Raw genomic sequence first — 24,438 nt, 5'->3', positions numbered from 1 at the left:
AAATTCAATTGTTTTCTTCTCATCATGTGCCTTATAGAAGAAATGTTTGATGTAATCTAAATAAAGAACTTGCATATAAATTGGTTTTTCGTCGCTTTCAATCAATCGGGGCCATCAATAGACAAATGGACACTTAGGTGTATACGGACACTTTCAAATAATGGAAAATAAGAAATTTTTATAATTTAAAATTCAAATCTCAATAAAAGAAACAATATTTTTTGTATAATTTTCAGTTTCCAACCTCTCTTGCACTAAAAAAATAAAATTATTTTTAATAATAGTAAGTGTTGAATGCTCGAAGAACTAAAAAAAAAAAAAAAATTAGAAAGGATCACCAGGTTGAATTAAGGTGCAGCCGTTGATTAATGAGAGATTGGATATCTAAATTAAAACTAAGTTTCAGTTGTAGGAGGTTGTTTTATTTTTTCTAACCTACATGTCTGAGCATTTGATTTTTTTTATTTTAATCTTTATGTTATCTTCACAAAAATTCTTGTTACTTTGAGATGATATTGTAAAGAATTATTAAAAAATTACTGTCATTGGCTTAAGTCACCTTCATTTTACTTCGAAATTTAGCTCTGTACTTTTCACTCTTACTTGTAGACAAAAGTTTATAAAAATTAATAATAGAATGATTGTCTGTTTTAATTGCAGTTTAGTTCAAAACGTTTTTCATTTTTTTTTTACACATATGACTTTCGGCTAAATAAAAAATGGAAGGTAAACTTCTATGATCTTATAAAATATTCCATTTCTGTTGAAATTTCAAACTTTAATAACTTAGAACTTACACCATTGAAATTTCATATAATTTATATATATATATATAGCATACACACACAAACATACATATACACACATATATATATTATAACATACAAGGATAATTAATAAAATTTGTCATGTAGATGCTTAGATGAATATTTTTCTTTTTTGACACGTGGACAATATCTATTATATATTATTCAAATTTAAATATCAAAATTTTCAAAAATAAAAATCTTATCCAAATTATATATGATAAATTCTTTATGATTTTTTCTTAAAAATAAAAAATCTAAATAAATTGTAATAAAAATATAAAACTTTAAAAAAATTAATCTTATTTGATTAAGAGTTCACCTAGAGATATCTCTTTTTAAATTTAAATTTTTTAAATGGATATTTTTACTTTGGTACTTTTCTTTATAATCTTTAATTTTTTTTAATTCAAAATTACAAATATCACTTATTATATTTTTTTTAAAATTCAAAAGATATTTATCATTATTTTAAATTTTAAACATCCTAATTATCATCTAACATCTATAAATAAATAATATAAGATGTAGAGTTTTTTTATTCAATTTGTAACTTTTTTGAAAGGTATTATTACTTTTATGATTTTGTTTTTTAAAAAAATAATATTTATCTCCAATTATTTTTCTTTTGACACACTTGTATTACTTTTTATTTCTTAAAATCACAAAAATGAAGATACTTAAATATTATGAGCTAATTTATTATTCAATTATGTATAATTTTTCTTTTTAAAAAAATATTTTTATATTCTCATTTTTTTTAATATTTAGATCAATATTATAATAGTGAAAGTATATCAAATTTTTTATGATTTAATTAAATTTTTATTCACTTGCTTTGAAGAAAAAATATTGGTACAGTAATAAACTTTGTATATAATCCAATAGTCATAAAAGGTTAAAATTTTACTTAAAACCCACTTCTTCCCTTTCTTTTCTTTTTTTCATTTCTATCATACTTTGTCTTATTGTCTAGTTATTAACAAAAAAATACATATATAATTCAATAGAGATATAAGGTTGAAATGTTAAGTATTCAATAGTTATATAAGGTTGAAATGTTAAGTAATGTGAAAACTCATTTGTTTCCTTTTCATTTCCTGTTTTTTTCCATAGTTATATTTGTTTCTTAACTCGCTTCAAGTATAGTCTGCAACAAATATTGATTTGAATTTAAATTTATTTTTTAATTTAGAAATATATAAATTCATTTTTTAAATTTAAAATTTTTTATTTGTGCCATTTCATTTTCATATATTTTAAAATACATCATGCTTTTGTTTTCTGGGTTAGTTTCTCTTTCTTTCTTAGTTTAATTTGTAACTTTTAATTTTATTATATTGCTACTTTAATGGTTTTTTGTCGGGCATGGTTTTGGAAATTTTGTTTGGCTTTGTCATCTTAATATATATTTGAAAATTATCTGCGATGAGAAATTAATGGACAAAGAACAATGAAAGAAGTCATTTAGGTATTGCACGAGGTACATAATTTTGCACATAATGGCTAGCTTTTCTAATATCCTGAAGCATATTATATGCTTTTATGCTTACAGTTTATTCTTATCATCCATTTTCTTAACAAAAAAAATCTACATGCTTACATTAATATTGGATGAAAATGCTTATAATTCAGCAAATTCAACTGTTTTTTTTCCATCATGCGCCTTGCGGAAGAAATGTTTGACATAATCTGAATAAAGAACTTGCTTGTAAATTGGTTTCTCACCGCTTGCGACCAATTCAGGCAATGGTCCTATCATATCTGTAGGTCTTGGATTCACAAATATGGGGACTGAAATTCTATTCTTACTTCCATTGGCGACTACACGATGTTCAACACTCCTGTACCTGCCATTGCTCATTATTTGCAATGCATCTCCAACATTGATCACAAGGGAACCCTTGATTGGAGGAACATGGATCCAGTTATCACCCTGGTTTCCTCTTACGTAAAGTCCCCCAATCTCATCTTGAAGGAGAATTGTGAGAGTCGAGACATCAGAGTGACGCCCTACTCCAACGGTGAGTTCAGGGTTTGGACAGATGGGATAGTAGTTAAGGTTAGTCCTCATTGAACCCATCAACAATGATTCTTTTGTTTCATCAATCTCATTCACATTCAGACCCTTCATTAGCACCTGCAATAGCTGTTTAATGACAACTTCAGACTTCTTCGTGTAATCTAGCACTTGCTCCCTTGAAAAAAAAAAAAAAAAAAAGAAAAAGGCCCATTAATATATTTGTTAGCAAATTGCGTGCATGTCAGTATGATTTATGGTGCAAGAAAATCTAACAAGTAATCAGACTTGTTTTCTACCTGCAGACAGAAGGCCACAGTGCAGAAGCCTCTTCTTCGGAGACATAAAACAAGCTGAGATAATCTTTCCACTCGAGAGCCTTCTCTGCTTGAGGGGTAAAACTAGTGCCAAACCTCACATTATTGGAAGATGAATGTCCCTTGGAATACTTATTTTTAACTTCAGCCGGTAGCCCAAAGAACCTATAAGTGGCATCTTTAACATTCTCCAGCACTTGAACGGGTACAGCATGGTTAACAATCTGGAAGAACCCCCATTTCGAAGCAGCATCACAAATTGATTTTCCCGCTTGGGGGTCTTCCCACTTTGACATATCAATGATGGGAATGGTTTCTTGGGCTAAGATGTTGGTCATGCACATCCTTTCTTCCAAAGGTTGGATATATTGCTTGGGGAGGGCTTTGAGACCCATTTCAGACAAGCCCTTCACTCCATTCCCTTGGTTAATAACAAAATCAATGAGAGCAGAGGAATCGTCGAATGGTTCAGAACGTGTAGGAGCCATTGGTTCGAGTAATTTGAGTTAAGAGGGAGGTGCGGTTTTTGAAGATAATAGATTTTTGAAGAGTGTTACAAGAGAAAGCAGTGGTATGGTGCAGCTTGCTTTCAGGGCACAGCTATTTATATAGAAATTTGCCCGAGGTCTGACAGCAGCAATGACTTCGGTGTCATTTGAATGTGTTTGCAGGCTCACCAACTCTAGCAATAAACGTATTCCGAGCTCGTAATTTCCACCCACCTTTTGTTGCGCTAAGCCTACCAGGAATATTTTAATTAGCTGAAAAAGAAATTTGTAGTCCTAAATGTTAGGCAGAGTTACATAGATTCTCAATTTTGGAATTTCTTGGGCCCTTTTTTCACCTTTTTTTTTTTTTGTTCTAAGTCCCTTTTTCACTTTAGTAGAATTTTTCTACGACTTTCGTCGTCTCTTTTAATTTTGCAAAACACATGCATCTACCCTTTCATTGTCTTGCCAAAATTTTCTCTCCTTGAGGAAAAAGATAAATTCTCCCTACCACTTTTCTGTCGGTTTTCTTCATTGGATGATTAAACATAAACATGAATAGCAATTAACAGCCTAAAAACTTGAAGAATAAGCACTTTGTAGAATCACCTTGTTTGGGCCGCTGACCTGCTTAGGGTAAAACGCTCAAATCAAGGAGAAAGAGAAAGATATCGGTTAAAAATAAAGATTTGGAGTAATTTTAGTATTTGCATGCGATGCTTAAATTAAAAATTAAAAATTCGTAATAAAGAATAAAAGGAAGGAATATACAACATAAGTAATAAAAAGTTAAATGGTGAAATGGTATATGAATAATCCTATTTATGCTTATAATAAAAGATAACATGGATAATCTAAACTGCTTAGATCAAGATGATCTAGCAAACTGATCTGATATGGATAATAACCGTCTATTCTGAAAATGACAAATTAACATTTAGAGAACTTATTAAATAGATTGATGAGATAATTAAACTAACATAACACCGTGAAATCAAGTCCGACTGATACATCAACTCCTTTTCAAAATTAAAAATGCTATTGATTGTCTATTGACAAACTCTAATAAAAATAATGTATATATTATCTTTTAAATCTAAAAATACCCCTAACAACCTAAGTATTTTACCAACCATAGTTGTCAATAATGGTAAGCAGTTTTACATTTAAACTTTACAAGTGTAAAATATAAATTATACATAAATTTTTCAAGTGGAATTGAATATATGTTAAGATTTTTTTAATTGTTTGATGACTTCTTTGAAATAAAGACTTAAGTGTACAAGTTGAGACTTGTAATCAACTTTATGGCAAAGATTATTTCTGTGATAATGTAAACTTTTTTTTTTTTTAAAACGAAACATATAATTTAATAAAATGTGACAATTTTAACAAACACGAAATCTTATATAATTAATACTCACATTTTAATTTTTTTCACGTGAAAGATAAATCAATGTGAAAAAAAATTTGATATAATCAATTTAATTATTACATTTTCTTACAAAACTATGTATAATAATAAAAGTTAAAATTATAATACATAAAAAATTAAAAAAATAATAAATAAATCAAACAAAACAATTATTGATCATCAAAATAAAATGAAATATGTAAAAGATAAGATTTGAATTTAAAATATGATCATATTATGATATATGCTTTATGGTTTGCGATAGAGAATAGTTATCGTTCAATGAACATTATCTTAAAAATAAATTTTGGTTGGGTCCGTCGAACCACAGAGGTAACATGGGCGGCACACCCAATGACGTACTATACGGGTTCTTTGTCAATAGAAAATATTTTCCGCTTGACTATTCAAAATACTATAACACAATATCACTTTTTGACCACCGGATAAAATGGATTATTGACCTTCAAAATATATTTGCCGTGTACTACCAAATAGGCATCATGCTCAATCCCATTTAACCCTTCAAAGTTTAGAAATAGAGTATAAAATTATGAGTTAAAGTTTAAACTTTAAATTAATTAGATATTATATTGTACAAACTAATTGAATTAAATTTAAATTTATGTAATTTTTTTAATTTTTATTTTTACATTTACTTAATTAAAAGAAATATTATTTGCATAAACTTTTTTGAATTAATAAATTTTAAAGATTAATTTTAATATGATATCAATTAATCTAAAACAAGTCAATAAACAATTCTAAACAGTACAGGTGGTTTCGTACTAATCAAGAAAAAAAAAGTAAAATATTACAAGTCATTAACATTGCCAATGTCACGAAACTAACGTGGCTTTCTTACGAATCAAGAAAAAAAAAAGTAAAATATTAAAATTGATAAACATTGCCAATGCCATGGAGCCATCTCCATTGACAAAATGTTTGTAAAATTAATGTATCATCAATGAAGAGAATGGAACCCGTCCCCACTTGAAAAAACTTTATACATCACCATGAAGTAAGAAGCAAAGTGCCCTTAATTTCCTCAGTCAACTTTCAAGATTCCCAAAAACAACAAAGTGATTCAAAATTCTACCACCAATTGCATAATTTTTTATATACTAATTATGTAGTTCTTTTTTTTTTTTTTTTTTCTTTTGGTAGTTGACTATAAGCAAGCGCGCTTGGCGGTCGTCTTGTGAGTGGGTTTCTCCGTTTTCTCATTAATAATAGAACGTCTAGTCCTCCAATGAAATGATGTCATTGGTGCAAAAGTTGGACCAAAACCACAAGAAAGGAGACAGACAGTATGAGAAAAACGACGAATGTTTGCTGTAGCAGCCTTGGTAGTTTGGCAGCACATGTTTGAGTTGTTGGGGGTGTAAACTAATTAAATTGGGGATACAAAAATTTAATTTAGAATCAATTAATTTAAAAAAATTATTATATTTATATGTTCAAAACATCTTGAATTTAATTAATAAGAACTTTATTTTATCATCATTTTAATATTCCTCTTACGTATTTGGCATTTGCTGTAGCCAGCAATCAGTCTGTTCCCCTAATTCAATTCATTTTTCTTATTGTTTTGATTAAAAAATGCAAAACAAAGAGCATATACGACAAGGTGCAAGGTAGGTATCCTTAATTATTCACTTTGATTAATTACATACTTGTTTAGGTATTTATATATTAATTATACACACGTCACGGGGAGATAGAATAATAGAATTCTAGTTTCATCTCAAGATCAAATGGATGTTGAGTGTTGACGAAACAATACTGTTTTTTTCTGCAATTCACGTTATTCTTTTATCATTTGTAAATGTCACTTATTCCTATCTTACGTAAATTTTACTATGATTCATTAAAACCATTGATTTTGATATTTAACTGCATATCTAGTTTGCCCTATGTATCATTATAACATATGTTATAGTATTTGCCATTTCTTTGACTAAAGAACAAAAAATATATATCCCCTTAGGCATTAGCCGCCTCAATAAATAAGCAAGCTCAAAGTAACCAATAGAAAAAGAAAAAGAAAAAGAAATGTAGATTATTAGAAAATAAACCTTATTCATTAAAACAAAGAGTTAAGCATTTTATTAATAAATCACACAACTATTTTTTTATTTAATGAGGTTGAAGTTAGGTAAGAATAAGAAAAAAGAACTTTTTATGCATGCAATTGTGCGGGAATTTGTAAGTGAATTCATTTATGGGAAGGACAAAGAAGCCTACTTCTTCACCGTAATGCCCCAGACATACAGCATTACTGAACAAATAGAAAGAGCCATGAATGATGGCATTGGATGGCAACAGGTGAAACTGAGCAGATTTATCACTACAATGAAATTGTTGGATTCAAAAGAATATTTGTTTTCTATGAGGAACAGGCTCCAGCTGTAAAAGAAGTCTCCTGGGTGATGTTCAAATTCAGTGTTAATTCAAGTTTGGTTCTGGATGATGAACCGAATGTTAGGACCAAGGTACTGCATATTTTTAAATTTGGCCCTATATTTGTAAACCATGCAAAAGTTTTGCAATCCAATTTTCCTGATGTTGCATTTTGATTAAGCTTGTTTCGGATTGAGAGGTACGTTCCGTCCAGAGAAAGGAATCATAGACGAACGTCCTGAGAGAGGATTAGCTGCTTCTGACTAATAGTCTCCATTGCTGTGTTGTTAATGGAGGCTTTGCTTGGGTTGTACAAAATAGAATTTTATATTGAGACAACCACATCCGTTCCCTGTTATCTTACATTCGTTTAGTTTCTTTTTAAAGTTCCTTTTTTTTTTCTTCTTCTTCTAGTTTGTTTAATTTTGTATGGTCCTACATGGTCAGAAAGGCCTCGAAACCACCAATGGCCTGCTGTTGCAATTGCTATGGTCGCTCATAGATCTTGCAATTTGTATATTAATATTATGTGATACTGACAATTCGTCTACTAAAAATAAAATTTTTTGTTTTATTAAACCCATACATAATTTTTATTAAAATTAAAAGCCGTGTCACATTTGTCTTTTTTTTTTTTTTAACATTTTCGTTCAGTTAGTCTCCTGCTTAGACACAAGTGGTCTTGAGTTGGAACCTTCCCTGTAATTTTGTAAAACTATCCATTGAAAGAACTGAAACTCCCAACATCCTTACCCTAATATGAACGGTTAAAGCAACCAATCTGTCTCCTATCTTCACAACCAAAAAAATAGAAGAAAAAGAAAGACCTTAAAACTAATCCTGGACCCTTGGCTTGTTGCTCACCAAAAGTTTGTTGCCTATACTTTGGTCTGGCGCGGTTTGGCCCAAGATAGTGACAAAATTCAAAGCACTGGAAGGTAAGTGGCCAAGAGCAAACCAAACATGCATGCCTTAAAATTCAAAGCTTTTTATTTTGGCTTTGCCAAAGAAGGCAATTTTCAAAATGCTATGTTCTTGACCCCTCAAAAATCAAATTTACTTCCACCATGGAGGGTAGTTTTTTATTTTTTTTATTTTTTTATTTTTTTTGGTACATGGAGGGTAGTTTATTGGACAAGCTACACAATTCAAAACCATAAAGAAACATGAAGAACTTGAAACACTATCATTGATTTTCTATGACATTCTTGTCATCCATTCTATGAAAATGTAAAATCATAATTTTTCTTGGCATTTAAATTCGTATGAAATGATAATTGAGAAACTCAAACATTTAAAGATAAAGCACCAGATGGATTACTAATGCTAACAGCATGTTGAAGGAAGAAAGAATTAGAAAAGACTAGCCTTCTTCTACCATTTGGATGATACGATAAATCTGTGTAACGAGAACTGAAGATGGATCAGTTATTTAAGACTTCACCATTGCATTAGTCTCGGTTCCTCAGTTAGTGTGATCCTAAGTCAGGAAAAAGCTTTAACTCAAGCAGGAAGCTTTAGCTTCTAATGGTTCTTCCACCTGAAACAAACAGAAAAAAAAAAAATCAGTACCAAATCAGAAATCATTTTAAAATGCTTTATTTCCCACATAAAGCATCTTCCAGCATTCAAAAGCAAATGATAATTCTTTGTTAGAATTTAGAGAAAGAAATGATCAAATGATAGATATATAATAAATCTAGTGAGAGGTTTGGACAAACTTAAATGTTTTATATTTTTTTGGCGATTAGGGAGAAAAGAGAATGCATTGGTCTGATGAAAATTTCAGGAAAATCCATAGTCCTCAAATTTGAAAACTTTTTGCCTTCTCTAACATAAAATATCAAGCAAAATAATTTCGTGGTTTATTCTAGCACACCATTCTTAGGTTTGAATTTATGGGATTAGTAACATACTATTGATGGAGCACAAAGAGAGCTGATTGATGATATAGAGATTCAGTTATAGATTGGTCCATGTACCTTTAATGTCCCATTTCAAATGATGGATATAACTCTTGCATATAACTATTTACTTGAAAGACCTTGGATTCATACAACTGGGATTGTACCTTCATTTTTACACCAAAAGGTGAAATTCATTGTTGAAGGGAAGCAAGTTTTTCTAGATGGTGAGGAAGATTTGTTAGTGAAAAAAACCATGACCACTCCTTATATCGAGGCTGCGGAGGAGGCGACTGAATGCTCACTTAGAGTTTTCAAAGTAGCAAATGCTACTTATGTTAGAGAAGGGTCAAAAAGATCAATCTCTCTATTATCGAAAACTACAGATATGATAATTAAGCAAACTATCGGCAAGGGTTGGCAAGTCAAGCGAGACCTAAGAAAGGCTTTACAAGGAATCAAGAAGGCATCAAGCATAAGTGAAAACAAAGAAAGATAAGGTTTAGGCTATAAGCCTACTACTGCTAATAGAAAGAATATGATGCTAGAAAAGAAAGAAAAGAGAATGGCACACCTCAAAAGGCAAGAGTCAGTTGATGGAAAAATAGTATTTTTCTATCTGTATGAAACATTTTGCTCAAGCGAGCATGCCTACTTTGGATTATCAAAGGTTGAAAAAGGGGAACCAGCAATGGGATTGGATGAAGCCTTTTCTCAAGTTTAGATTGAAGTAGATGATGAAATTATGCAAGATGAAGAGATATCTTTTTTTTCTTTTTCCTTTTTAGGTTAAGAGACCCACGAATGATGTATTGTTTTCGTTGTCCTTGAACCTTTTAACTTAAAATTTTCAATTGCTTCTGCCCAAGAGTATACAGAGGTCTAATGTATGGGCTTACTTTCATTATCCTAATAAAAGTACAAATGCAATGCATTTCACATTTACCATATTTTTTATTTCTTTTTTTTTTTTCATTGTTATTCATATCTTTCTTACTTTCACCAAAATCAATCTATATCCTTTTGAAATTGTACATATTTTTAAGTCTTTAAATAGTGAACATTATGGATGACCAAGATAATAATGTTGGATTTGATTTCGAAAGTTCAAGTCATATTAGTAAGTTTGATAATAATGTTGATTTAGAAGACTATGATTTACCTCAGCATCTATTAAAATGGATGGAACAAGAAAAGAAAATTATAAAACCCCATCAAAAATCTGTTGACTTGTTAAATTTAATGGATGGTGAAAACAAGAAAGAAGTCAGAATCAATACTTCACTATCACTAGTCGAGAAATAAAAGTTGGTAGATTTGTTTCAAGAATATGTAGATGTATTTGCATGGTTTTATCAGGATATGCCTGGGCTTAGCATAGATGTTGTTGAGCATAGATTGCCTTTAAAACCAGAGTGCGAACCAATACAGCAAAAGTTAAAACACATGATGCCAAAGATGTTGTAAAAGATAAAGGAGGAAGTAAATAAGCAATTTGATGCAAGTTTTTTTAAAGTAGCCAAGTACCCTGAATGAGTAACCAATATAGTCCTAATTTTAAAAAAAGATGAAAAAGTTAGGATGTGTGTAGACTACAGGGACTTGAATAAGGCCAGTCAAAAAGATAATTTTTTGTTGCCTCATATTGATACTCTTGTGAATAACACTGCTAGACACTCTATTTTTTTCATTTATGGATAGATTTTTCGCCTATAACCAGATCAAAATGGCCCGAGAAGATATGAAAAAAATCACATTTGTGATAATATTGGGAATATTTTGCTATAAAGTCATGTCTTTTGGATTAAAGAATGCTGGCATCACATATCAAAGAGTGATGGTCACCTTTTTTCATGACATGATGCAAAGAAGATAGATGTGTATGTTGATGATATGATAGCCAAGTCTCAAAAAGAAAAATATCATGTAGTTAATTTCAGAAAACTCTTTAAAAGGTTATGAAGATACCAACTTAAACTGAACTTGGCTAAATGCACATTTGGTGTTAAATTTAGAAAGTTGCTAGGGTTTATAGTTAGCGAAAGAGGTGTAAAAGTGACTCTGATAAGATTCGAGCCAATCAAGAGTTGATAGTATTGTTCACTCAAAAAGAAGTGAAATGCTCTTTAGGGTAACTAAATTACATTTCTCGCTTCTTATCTCAATTTACTTTCAAATGCGATCTGATCTATAAAATGTTTCGTAAAAATAATCAAGGTAAATAAGACGAAAAATGTCAAAATACCTTTAAAAAGATTAAAGAGTATTTGACAAACCTACCAATGTTGATGCCACCAGTTGTAGGAAGGCCATTGATCTTGTATCTAATGGTATTATGACATTGTGCAGTATATAGAATGCCAAAATTATCTTAAGCAAGCTTTAGAGAATGGTAAAAAAATTATTCAAAGATTAATAGTAGGATTTGTACTCGATGGAAAAATCTTGTATAAAAAAAGTTGGGACCAAGTATTGTTAAGGTGTGTAAACGCTATTGAAACACGAAAGATACTTGAAGAGTACATGAGAAAATTTATGAAATACACGCCAATGGGCATATGATGATCAAACAAATTATGAGAACAGGCTACTACTAGTCTACATTATAAAATGATCGCATCAATTATGTTCGAAGGTGTCATTAATGCCCAATTTACGCGGATAAAATTCATTCCCTTCTAGTCCCATTACATGTTCTAACACTGTCATGGCCTTTCTCTATGCGGGAAAGGGATGTGATCGGACCTATAATCCTGAAAGCTTCAAACGGACATCATTTTATCTTTGTCATAATTGATTATTTTATCAAATAAGTGAAAGCAGCTTCATATGCTAGTATTACGCGATCAGTGATGTATAGATTCATAAAGAGAGAGATAATATACCAACATAGGCTTTCAAAAAAGATCAACTCTGATAATGCTAGCAACTTGAACAGTAAAATGATGAAAGAGTTGTACACGTAGTTTAAGATAAAACATCATCATTTAGCACTGTATAACTCAAAAATGAATGGCACAGTAGAGGCTGTGAACAAGAACATTAAAAGGATATTGGGGAAGAAAGCTTTTGGTAAAAAAAAAAAAAAAGCTAAACACACAAGAAAAAGAAAGGAAAAAGGCTAAGTAAAAGAAAAGAAAATGAAAGATTTTTAAGAGAAAGTTTTAAAAAGGTGATAGCTTTTCACAAAACTAAAAGAAAGAAACCAACTTCCAAAAAAGTTTAAAAAGGAGAGGTAAGATAACCCATTACCATGGTCACATAAGAGTATATGTTTGCCATTCTCTATCAATGGTTATGACACCATTTTCGCACCTGCTATTATATCTTTTGTAAAATGTTCATGATTGTTCCTTGCATGCTTTAACTTTGATGTGTATGTTAATGAAGTTGAGATGCTTTATGTGTTCTATGTTTTTTTTTTTTTTTTACAAAAAGATTGAAACTTTATCTCATTTTTATGGAATTACCGAATAGCTCTTGCATTTTCTAATGGTAGCAGCAATCGAGCTTACTTCACAAACTTTTCCACCATTACTTTTTTACTTTAAAGTTATTACTTTTCCATCTTCTATGACTAGCTTTGAGTTAGCCTAGGCTAAGGCAAATAAAGACTTAAAAATCAGCTTGGAATAACCAAACTGTGCTACTTGGCTTTCCATAAGCAGTCACGTTTTGGATATCTTCCCACACAGCCCTACTCATTTGATGTGGAAAGAAGATTTTAATAGAAAATGATTTCCAAAACAGGGAGTGATAAGTTATTAGAGGGGGAAGAAAGTTTTAAAAGTTTGAGTTTTTCTCTTCTAACTCTGTGTTTCACGTGAGGGGTCTTGTACAAACCATAAAGCTTCAAGCTTTTTGTTATTTTCTTATTGCTTTCTTCTGCACGGGATCTATTTTAACTCATTCTTGTTGTTGATTATATAAATGATGGGGGTAACCAAAAATAGGCCATATGTAGGCAAGCCTCACGTGAACTGCAAGTTGTTCCATTAGTATATTTGTTTGGTTAGCTTCCTTGCATGTTTTTATCTATTTGCATAAATCATTCATAGATATTAAGAAAACATCCCATGTACTATATGGCCCACCATTATTTATTTATCATTCTTGGTGTAGAGAAAGTTTCATATGCATTGCATAGTTTTCTTGGGTATGATGTCTATTGCATGTTCTAAAAAAATTTAATAATAGGAGTAATAATAATGCTAAGGTGGATAATGGAATAATAATAATTTAATTAGGGTATAAGAATATTTAAGCATCTTTTTTCATAATTATTTTAATTGGATGATGTTAGGTTTTGAATGTCTAACCCCTTTGTGGATGTATTAACCTTTAAATTGATATGCTTATGTTTTTGGAATATATTTTACGTATTTTAATTATTATTTGCACTTCAAAGATTTTTTTTTACTAATAACAATAATAATAATTTTATGTTAAAAAATATAATCAGTTATAAAATTTTAATTATTTTTAGAACAACTATAAAAACGAGCTTATTCCAAAAGTCTGCTTAGATGTTGGAGATTTTTTAGGAAGTTCATAAAGTTACTAAAACCCTAAACTCTTTTTAGAATTTTATAAGATTTGCATAAAAACCTTTTATGAAATAATTTGTTCCTGAATGCTGCCTAGATGTTGGGGTATTTAGAAAATTTTATTTCATTAAAAACTTTCATACATTTTCGCAACTCAAAGTAAATTTGTTAAATTAACAAGTGTAAAATAAAAAAATTTTAAATAGATTTTTAAATATAAAAATTCACACCCAAACTTTGCTTAGATATTAAAGAGTTCAAGTAATTTCTTTATATTTGAAAACCCAATTCTTAAATTTACAATTGATCATCATTTTGCATATGCTTCGTTTTTAAATTAATGTCCTCTTTATACTGCATATATATGTTTGTTCTAGTTATGAATGTTTAATATTAATTATATTATATTCCCTTTTTTTCTACATCAAAAGTTTTCTTAAAATTTTTAGTTTTGGATAAATAAAATTAAAATAGTATTTCGTAAAATATAATTAATTAGTACTCTGCTTAGATATTAAAAAATAATCAATAATTATCATTTGCAAATAATGTTATTTTATTATTTTTAGAAAGAATGTTATGATAAATCTTAAATGAAAAGACTATCTTTGAATTCTTCTTTTATTGTTAGAGACTTTGAAGGTATAGCTTTAATTTGAAGATTTTCCTAACATTTTTAAGTAAAGATTTTTTAAACTAATTCTATTTCTCACAAAATGAAAGAAATTGTAATTAAATTTCATATAAAAAAACGTTTTTGTCTAAAATTACAAATATCGCATGATTAATTTATCAAGTTATGGGCGTTATGAGAATACTAATCATTTTTCACATGTAACTAACTCCCGAACTCGACCTTATTTTCGCAAACCCAAATCGTCTTTTTAATAAAATTTTTAACCATTTTATTGTTTTATTAAAAAGATAAAATTTTTGGGTGACTAATCACACTCTAAAAAGATTGATGATAATTTACCGTGTTTTTATAATTTTTAAATTCTTATATCTAACGATTGAGTCTCCAAAATGATACGTTACGACAATGACCCAGACATACAGCATTACTAAACAAATAAAAAGAGCCATGAATGGTGGTCATTGGATGGCAACAGGTGAAACTGAGCAGATTTATCACCACAATGAAATTGTTGGATTCAAAAGAATATTTGTTTTCTATGAGGGACAAGTTCCAACTGTAAAAGAAGCCTCCTGGGTGATGTTCAAATTCAGTGTTAATTCAAGTTTGGTTGTGGATGATGAACCGAATGTTAGGACCACGTTACTGCATATTTTTAAATTTGGCCCTATATTTGTAAACCATGCAAAAGTTTTGCAATCCAATTTTCCCGATGTTGCATTTTGATTAAGCTTGTTTCAGATTGAGAGGTACGTTCCGTCCAGAGAAAAGGAATCATAGACGAATGTCCTGTGAGAGAATTAGCTGCTTCTGACTATTTGTCTCCATTGCTGTGTTGTTAATGGAGGCTTTGCTTGGGTTGTACAAAATAGAATTTTATACTGAGACAGCCTCATCCGTTCCCGGTTATCTTACATTCGTCTAGTTTCTTTTTTAATTTTTTTTTTTTCTTCTTCTAGATTGTTTAATTTTGTATGGTCCTACATGGCAAGAAAGGCCTTGAAACCACCAATGGCCTGCTGTTGCAATTGCTATGGTCGCTCATAGATCTTGCAATTTGTATAGTAATATCATGTGATAGTGACAATTTGTCTATTAAAAATATTTTTTTTGTTTTATTAAACCCATACGTGTCACATTTGTCTCTTTTTTTTTTTTTTTAACATTTTCGTTCAGTTAGTCTCCTGCTTAGACACAAGTGGTCTTGAGTTGGAAACTTGCCTGTAATTTTCTAAAACTATCCATTGAAAGAACTGAAACTCCCAACATCCTTACCCTAATATTAAGGGTTAAAGCAACCAATCTGCCTCCTATCTTCACAACCAAAAAAATAGAAGAAAAAGAAAGACCTTGACACTCATCCTGGACCCTTGGCTTGTTGCTCACCAAAAGTTTGTTGCCTATACTTTGGTCTGGCGCGGTTTGGGCCAAGATAGTGACAAAATTCAAAGCACTGGATGGTAAGTGGCCGAGAGCAAACCAAACATGCATGCCTTAAAATTCAAAGCTTTTATTTTGGCTTTGCCAAAGAAGGCAATTTTCAAAATGCTATGTTCTTGACCCCTCAAAAATCCAATTTACTTCTACCATGGAGGGTAGTTTTTTTTTTTTTTTTTTTGGGTACATGGAGGATAGTTTATTAGACAAGCTACACAATTCAAAACCATAAAGAAACATGAAGAACTTGAAACACTATCATTGATTTTCTATGACATTCTTGTCATCCATTCTATGAAAATGTAAAATCATAATTTTTCATGGCATTTAAATTCGTATGAAATGATAATTGAGAAACTCAAACATTTAAAGATAAAGCACCAGATAGCTTACTAATGCTAACAGCTCGTTGAAGGAAGAAAGAATTAGAAAAGACTAGCCTTCTTCTACCATTTGGATGATACAATAAAATTTTTGTGTAACGAGAACTGAAGGTGGATCAGTTACCTAAGACTCCACCATTGCATTAGTCTTGGTTCCTCTGTTAGTATGAGAAAAGCTTTAACTCAAGCAGGAAGCTTTAGCTTCTCACGGTTCCTCCAGCTAAAACAAACCAAAAAAAAAAAATCAGTACGAAATCAGAAATCATTTTAAAATGCTTTATTTTCCACGTAAAGTACCTTCCAACATTCAAAAGCAAATGATAATTCTTTGTTAGAATTTAGAGAAAGAAATGATCAAATGATTGATATATAACAAATCTAGTGAGAGGTTTGGATAAACTTAAAATGTTTAATGTTTTTTTGGCGATTAGGGAGAAAAGAGAGTGCATTGGTCTGATGAAAGTTTCAGGAAAATCCATAGTCCTTGACTTTGGAAGCGTTTTGTCTTCTCTAACATAAAATATCAAGCAAAATAATTTCGTGGTTTATTCTAGCACACCATTCTTAGGTTTGCATTAATGGGATCAGGAACATACTGTTGATATCCTGTTTAACATGTTTAAGAAATGAATCGAGGTCACAAAATATACAAAACAAGCAATTCCTTAAGAAAATGTGAGGAAGAACAATGCATGAAACATACCTCTTGATGTAGTAGTAAAAGAAGTCAGCATAAAGAGCAGTCTGGACCAAGCCTGAAAGCCAAGCTGTTCTTGGCATTTGACAAGAATTCTTGTTAACAATATTACCTTAAAAGAGAATTATGTAAATGGAATGCTATAGAAACTTACGTATCCAGTGGAATTTGTAATTCTCGGTGAAGAACCGATAAACCCAATTAATGAGATATAAGGCTCGATAAGCACTACATATGAAATTAAACAAATATATTCACTGAATCAATAAACCAAATGCACAACAAATGACAAAATCAAATAACTAAAAACTAAAATATAATTTGATCATAATTGAAAATATATTTGCACAAAAAAGTAAGAATGACACAATATCCCATGCTACAAGGTCAATTTTATTCAGGAATTACTACTTTTAATGCAATAAATCTATGTTAAAAAATTTAATGTCATGCACAACATATAATTCAAATTATGGATGGATAGAAGCAGTGTACAAGCAAAGCAAGCTGCAATCTACTATATATGAATAGTATGGTTTCTACTACATCTTAAAATGACAAACCATACCAATTAAACTTCATCTAATCAACTCAACTACCCTAGTGTTCTTCTTCCCTTCAGTCAGAACTAAAAAAATCACAATAGCTGACTTCAATCTATCAAAGCATTATCACAAACGACATACATTGGATTTCAACCTATTGTCCTATTATACAATGAGGGTCAAGTTTGGGTCAGACTAGGCTTCAAGTTAACAAAATAATCATAGTTTGAACATGCAAGCCACATTCTACAAAAAAAAAAATAATAATAATAATAATAATAATAAAATAAGAGAACAAATATTAATAAGCAATTGCAATTGCTTGTAAATGAGATGAAAAATTAGATAAAGAAGAGAAGCAAAGAAGAAAACTAAAACTATATGGTTTGTTTGCATCTCAAGAAATTTTCGATACTAATCTGAATGACGAACACTGAATCTGCTAACCCCCAAAAATAAAAGACAAAAAGGCTTCACACTAATGCTTGAGATATCCAAGTTCGTGCATCCTACCTCAACTTGGACTCAGATGAAAATATTTATATGTTAAGCCTATCTCTAAATGACATAAAGTGTAGCCCAGAAATCTGGTCCATTCCAGATTCACCCTAATTACCAGCACAACCTGATTGCCTCGCTTTGAAAACTAGCTATTACATGCTTGCAAGAAAAGTAAAATAGGCTAGTTGCACTCTTATTGTTGTGCCTGCATCACTTTTGAAACTGCCATTGTACTGCTTCCAGTTTGAGAGCACCAGCAGTCTACTACTCTCCATTCCACAAAGTTCATATTGGACATTCCGTGAATGTCAGGTATGCTCCAGAAAGAGCTTCAACTGAGGCATGATAAAAATCTTCAAAAGAATTATAATTAATTGATCGTGAAATCAACTTAACATGCCATTTATAGTCTAGCAAAGTTACATACAAATATAAATTTATCTTGCTTTGAACAAAGCCTGTCCAGGCAAGTTCTTTATCCCTTGCAAAACCTTACCATTTCTAGTTTTTCCTTTTGAAATATTCATGAAGGCCAAATGCTAAATTTAACTATAATACTTGGGAATACCTGAAAAAGACATGAAACTGGCTGGGCCACAACCAGTAATTAGAGGCCCCTCTATTATTTGGTCCAAATGGTTTATGTCAATTTCTCCCATGAACTATGCTATCCAGAAAATTCTACAGCCTCTGTGCTCAACTTTAAGAAGCCCATTCACAACTGTTACAAGCCTATATTGAACCTAGCCTTTCATATACCATACTAGTTCACCACCATCCTTCCAAGCTAGCATCAATTAATTGAGTAAACTCCACAACAATTTTACATTTCTTTGCTAGCAAAACTTCACTCCTCTTTTTTTTTTTTTTGGCAACACCTATGCATAATTCAAAGTTTATTATACCGCTCTTTTCCTCAGCCCATCCTACCAAAGCATCCAAAATTCAAATAACTTTAACCATAATTTAGTGAGAAAACTTTAAACCATAAAAGCATCAATACACAGATTCCATAAGATTGAAATAAATCAAACCCTTGATGTTGGCTTTGCATGCCAAGGGACTGCACACAGCAAGCCTCCTAATCTTTACAATCTTACCACAGAAAGAAGATACTTCTTGAAGTTGGATGCATCATGCTCAATTCAAACCCACTTAAAGAGGCCACTAACCTAATAATTTATCACATGGACCTCGAAAAGGGCCACCAACACCACTATTAGATAACAAAGCTACAACCTTAGAGGAGTCTATCATATGGACTAATTCATTTCCCAAGACCTCCCTTGCAGTTGTCATTCTAGTCAGGCCACCTATAATTCAGAACAACAGCCAACGGCTCCATACTCAGTTAATAGATGATACTCTACTTCATGGCAAAAGTATACACAAAAAACAAGTACAGCTGAGAAGCACCAACCTCCATTAACAGAAGATACTCTGTATGGGAAAAGAAGGGATGGGGGTAGTTGTACCCATAGAATAGCATCCAAATCAAAGCAAGATAGAATGACCAATATAATAGCATTAAGTAATGCAGCATTGCTAAAAATAAGAGGACATACCCAAGAAGAAAAATGTAGTTTCCAGTTAAGTTATCAACATTCCTTGACCTTTGCAGTACTACTAATTGAGGTAAGATTGCTACTGCTTCAAGATAGACGGAGAACGTCCACAACACCTATCACATGAGGTCAACTTCACATTAGAATAAAATCCAGATTACAAAAGAATTTCTTTTAGTCAAGCAGAGAAATAAATTTAAAATATATATATAGCAAACTATGAATGTAAGGACATAAGAGCCATTTGCAGTAAATGAGTCTTATGTCCCTTAAAAGGGCAAAAAGATCATGTCTACTTAGTTTTAAGCCATCCTCCACTTCCTTCTCCATCCAAGTTCAAAAGGGCCAAAGGGATTTTGATGCAACTTTATTGTTTTCAGATTAGTCACCGTTATCTGCAGTGCACAGACAATCTACCTTCAAACCCTATGACATTCACAATACTTATCCGTCTAACTGCACTTCATTCAAGAAGAAAACCTCGAGGAAGCACACTGATTGAATATCATGTATCTCAAGATGAAATTCATTTCTACAACATTTTGTTGCAACACCTTACTAAACTTCATATGCAAGAAACATAATTCAGCCCTAGAGTAAATTCTTTTACCAAATAAGAAAAGCAGGTCAACATTAAACATACAAAAGAGAAGAGCAGACAGTTTCATACCTCCATTACATTAAAAGCAGGGTGAATCAGAAGGGCCAACAGAAAACATGGGGGAATCAGAAAGTAATGTCTAAAAGTATCCTGATCCTTGCTGTAGGTCTGCTTCACAACTTTATGGTAGCGCATGTACCAAACAATGCAAATTGAAGTTCCAATGAAAACTAGCTTCATTACAGTGTTGTAGAAAGATACATACCTTGTGAACAAATCAAGGTACCGAGTAAGAAAGACTATAACATACAATTCCTGAGTCTTAAGTGAAATTCCTGTAAACAAAAATTTGTTTAGGCTTTAGACATGATAAAGGGAAATATATTCACAGAAAAATATAATTTACATAATATTCAGATCTAATGCTCTTCATAGATGTGGGTGCATGTCTGCTTGTATGCAAATTTTATTCAGATTTATATGCTCTTCAAGTGCATCAGAGAGGAGACCAGAGCAAGTGTGCTTGCGTGTGTGCATGTTGTGTTTGTGTAGAGAGAGAGAGAGAGAGTAGGCTCATTTTTATCAATGTCTCATTGAAACAAGAAGCAAGGAGAAGTTAGTTTTGAACAATCCTTTTTATCAATGTCTCAAGCAAAATCCAACTTTTTCCATTATTTTCGTATCCGTAATAGTGCGAAAGGAAAGCCTGGCTCCAAGTTGTTCAAGAATAGTGGCATTGTTGAGTTTCTCAATCGTTTGCCTTAGGATTTATCAATGTCTCAAGCAAAATAAGAAACAAGATAATATATTTTGAAACATTCTTTTGAACTGATTTATCTAGCATCAAAGCATGTTTTCCAGATTATATTGCACAATTTCTATACATTTAATATGCATTTTGAAGAGAAGACTCTCTAAGAATTAAGTTTGATACAACCAATCATCATCCAGGTTCATAAATCTAGAAAATAATGTCAATAAGATTTCCAATTATTTCCAGCTAAAATTCAACCAAAGCTCAATTTCTAAGGTACAAATTTATGAAATATAAAATTCAAAAGCTTTGCCGTTATGGCATTTTTCTTTCAGGTAGTATATCCAGGTTTATGAAAAAATTTCAAGCAAAAGACACATAACATAGAGAATATTAAGATTGGTGGAAGTTAGTGTATGCGTGCGCACAGCTAAGCTTCCCAAGAAAAACAATTTTCCTTATTCAATTTAGCAATACGCCTCAAAGAAAACAAGCACAAAGCAATGAAAATGGCCCAGAAAAAGGAATAGAAAGCAGAGAAAATTGTGAATTAAGACCGTGCAAAATAGCCATTTTAACCAAGATTCCAAACATTCAATCTATGAAATTAAAAAACTTCCCACCAAGAACCATTGAGAACTACCAATAGTTTTATGAAAATAAATTTTCATACAGGGGAAAATTTTCAAACTAATCTCTAGAAAAAGTTTCTGCAACAAAGACTTCATTTTACTTCTTGAAGACAAAACCAAACAATTTTAATTTCATTTTTGACACCTAACCAACAAATTGGAAACCAGAAGAAAGGAGTGCATAAAGAATTTCAGATACTTCTTATCCGAATCCTGCCATTCCAGAACTAACAGTCTCACTTTACCTTCAGGAGAACTTAAAAATGACAGTTAATATTTGAGGGAAGTCCAAGATTGAGTCACATAAAGAACTAAACTTAGTATTGCTGAAAAATGCATTTTGAGGTTTTTGACAGATAAGTCTAATCAGATAACCAAAATCATCATTCTTTAGCAACCACTACATACTTAACTTCTGATCCGAAATGGGAATGTACAAATTTGGCCAGTAGAAGAACAATGTCTAGAATTAGAAATTCCAACCAACAAATAGTGAAAAAATTGAACAAGCAAAACAAGGGAAGTGAGATAAAATGGAAGTTCTCAGCAAAGGGAAAGAATGGGCTTTGTTGGGAAAATTCTCAAGCATTAAAATTTTCAAAATTAACAATTATTTCATTGCTCCATCAAGCACTACGAGGGAAAACCACCAATAATGTCCATAATTTTATTTTCTTTTTCTTATTGTATTCAGAGAATGACTCCACTGACGTAAAACAATAAAAAATTTTCACAACTGTTCTCTTCTCATTCTCCATTAGTTAAACTTGTTAGCTTCTCTTCGAAAAACTTCAAGGGTCTAATTTTTACTGCTCTTTGAAAAAAATTTCCATAAAACAGAGTTTTGATTCTTTTGTTGGAAATTACTTAATTAGAAAAGTTTTTGAAATAATGATTATATAGAAGTAGGCATCGAGAAAAACAAAACAAAGGCCTAATTTTTGTCAATTGCTGCACCACTTAAGATTAGGGACAAATTCCTAAAAAAAGAACTTGTTTTATTACCATGCATAAAAAGTTAAAAACATATGTTGATGTGCAGACAGTGGTAAAAAAAGAACCAAATAACTCTTCCATCAATCATTACAAGAAATATAAGAAACAGAGGACCAACCACCCATGATCTAACCAAACAAATGTGCCAATGAAAACAAAAATCTATTTTTCAAAACAATCACTTGTATTCTTCGAAGCAGAACTATATTTTTCAACAACAACCAGCTAAACAAAATAGGGATCAAACATAGAAAATAAAATAAGAAATAAGAAGTGAGCAGACCATAAACTAAAGTCAACACAGACAAAAAATCAAATATATATATAGAAAGTACAAAGGGTTTGCTTGAAAAGCTTTTGAATTTGAGTTTTTCATGCAAAAAAAAAAGTTGAAAATTACAAAAACAAAGCACTCTTTCGAAGCTGAAAATGAAAAATAAAATCAAAGAATGGGTATTTTCAATATACAATGAAAAGGGCATTCAGCAAAAACGTTCCAAACTGGAAAAACCCATGTTCCTACTAATGTCAGCTACGAATCATTATTAAATTAACAAAATCGGTATCCAAAATTTCTTTTATTTCACGGAAAAAATTGGAATTTCAAAAAAACAGTAGAAGTAGAAACAAAAAGAATATACCTGCACAAGATTTCATGGTACGGATCTTGAGCAGAAGCACCACAATGCTGAGGAGATGGGTCATATCCCCTGCTAACCTGAATATGTTCATGACTGCTATTTAGAATTTTGTTACTTCTGCTTTGTTTTTCTCTTGTTTCCTTTGTCTATTGGAACGGTGGCTTTTCCTACGGAGACGCCTTTTAAGGTTGACAACAACCCGTTAACATTGACTTTTGCCTGCCGAGCCGATGGCAATAAGTGGTTTTTTTTTTTTTAATCTAATAGGAGAGTATTCGGTGTAAGAAGATTATTTGATAAAAAATAATGATTTATGTATTATGATTAAATAATTATATTTGATAATTATTTAATAATTTTATATGACGATAATTTTAAATTATTAAAAATGATTAAATTATTTTATTAAAAAATAATTTAATTACATTAAAAAGGATTAAAAATTTTTATCATTTGAGTGAAGTGATATTTAAAATAACAATAATCAATATTACTCATTTAGTATGTAAATTAAAATTTTTTTAAATTAATTGTAATTATTTTATATTAAAATTTTTATATTTTTAAACTAATATTTATTATAAAAAATTCAAAAATATTTTGCATGATTTTTTTAATTTTTTGAAATTTATTTATAATATAATCTTTTATTTTTAATATATTAGTTTTATTTTCTAATTCAAATATTTTTTATATAATTTATACTATAAAAGCTAATTTACTATCAATAAATATATTTATAATTTAATAATTTAATTATATTTATTATGAAGTAAATAAAATATTTCTAATATTTTTTTTACAAATTATCTTTAAATAATATTAAAATCATTAATTTATATAGTTATTATAATGTGTATAATTATTTCGATACTTTCAAACACAATAATGTTTGATTTTTAGTAATACCAACCGAGAGTGACTAAATGTAACTTTTTTCTCTTTACACCCCTTTGTTTAATTTCTTGTAAATAAAATCATTTAAATATCTTTCTCACAAATGTTCAAATATCTATATCAAGTAAATTTTATAACTTTTTGAAAACACATTTATGAGAAGGTAAAAAGTGAAAGTTTATGAAAAATTACAAAAATGAAATTTTATTAAAATTTTTATGAATTAGTGTAATAGAAAAAAGTTATTATTAGA

General features: G+C 30.5%; 2 protein-coding genes across 2 annotated transcripts; both read right to left on the bottom strand.

Moving 5' to 3' along the window:
• Positions 1 to 2,285: 2,285 nt before the first annotated feature.
• Positions 2,286 to 3,732, bottom strand: LOC111277730 (feruloyl CoA ortho-hydroxylase F6H1-3-like). The gene is made up of 2 exons (XM_022864139.2): positions 3,126 to 3,732; positions 2,286 to 3,004 (listed from the first exon to the last, which is right to left on the bottom strand). The coding sequence occupies exons 1-2, from the start codon at positions 3,629 to 3,631 to the stop codon at positions 2,431 to 2,433; spliced, it is 1,080 nt and encodes a 359-aa protein (XP_022719874.2). The 5' UTR covers positions 3,632 to 3,732; the 3' UTR covers positions 2,286 to 2,430.
• Positions 3,733 to 16,208: 12,476 nt separating this feature from the next.
• On the bottom strand, positions 16,209 to 23,552 carry LOC111276888 (ER lumen protein-retaining receptor-like). The gene is made up of 6 exons (XM_022862835.2): positions 23,289 to 23,552; positions 20,335 to 20,600; positions 19,665 to 19,780; positions 17,208 to 17,281; positions 17,060 to 17,123; positions 16,209 to 16,576 (listed from the first exon to the last, which is right to left on the bottom strand). Exons 1-6 carry the CDS (start codon positions 23,377 to 23,379, stop codon positions 16,540 to 16,542), a joined length of 648 nt encoding a protein of 215 aa, XP_022718570.1. The 5' UTR covers positions 23,380 to 23,552; the 3' UTR covers positions 16,209 to 16,539.
• Positions 23,553 to 24,438: the final 886 nt, after the last annotated feature.

The sequence above is a fragment of the Durio zibethinus genome, chromosome 7 (genome assembly GCF_047325235.1).
Source record: "Durio zibethinus cultivar Kanyao isolate XHJ-2024 chromosome 7, ASM4732523v1, whole genome shotgun sequence".
In the NCBI taxonomy this organism is placed as follows: Eukaryota; Viridiplantae; Streptophyta; class Magnoliopsida; order Malvales; family Malvaceae; genus Durio; species Durio zibethinus.
The sequence above is the reverse complement of the archived record's forward strand: the minus strand, read 5'-3'. Positions and strand labels throughout refer to the sequence as shown.

What these genes read in the sequence shown, in the direction of transcription:
- LOC111277730 (XM_022864139.2), bottom strand. Translation starts at nt 3,631, where the DNA reads ATGGCTCCTACACGTTCTGAACCATTCGACGATTCCTCTGCTCTCATT. An exon ending in CTGTGGCCTTCTGTCTGCAG is followed by an intron (nt 3,005 to 3,125) that starts GTAGAAAACAAG and finishes TTTTTTTTCAAG; the next exon opens with GGAGCAAGTGCTAGATTACA.
- LOC111276888 (XM_022862835.2), bottom strand. Translation starts at nt 23,379, where the DNA reads ATGAACATATTCAGGTTAGCAGGGGATATGACCCATCTCCTCAGCATT. An exon ending in TACCATGAAATCTTGTGCAG is followed by an intron (nt 20,601 to 23,288) that starts GTATATTCTTTT and finishes TTTTGTTTACAG; the next exon opens with GAATTTCACTTAAGACTCAG. An exon ending in TTTTACTACTACATCAAGAG is followed by an intron (nt 16,577 to 17,059) that starts GTATGTTTCATG and finishes GGTTTGTTTTAG; the next exon opens with CTGGAGGAACCGTGAGAAGC.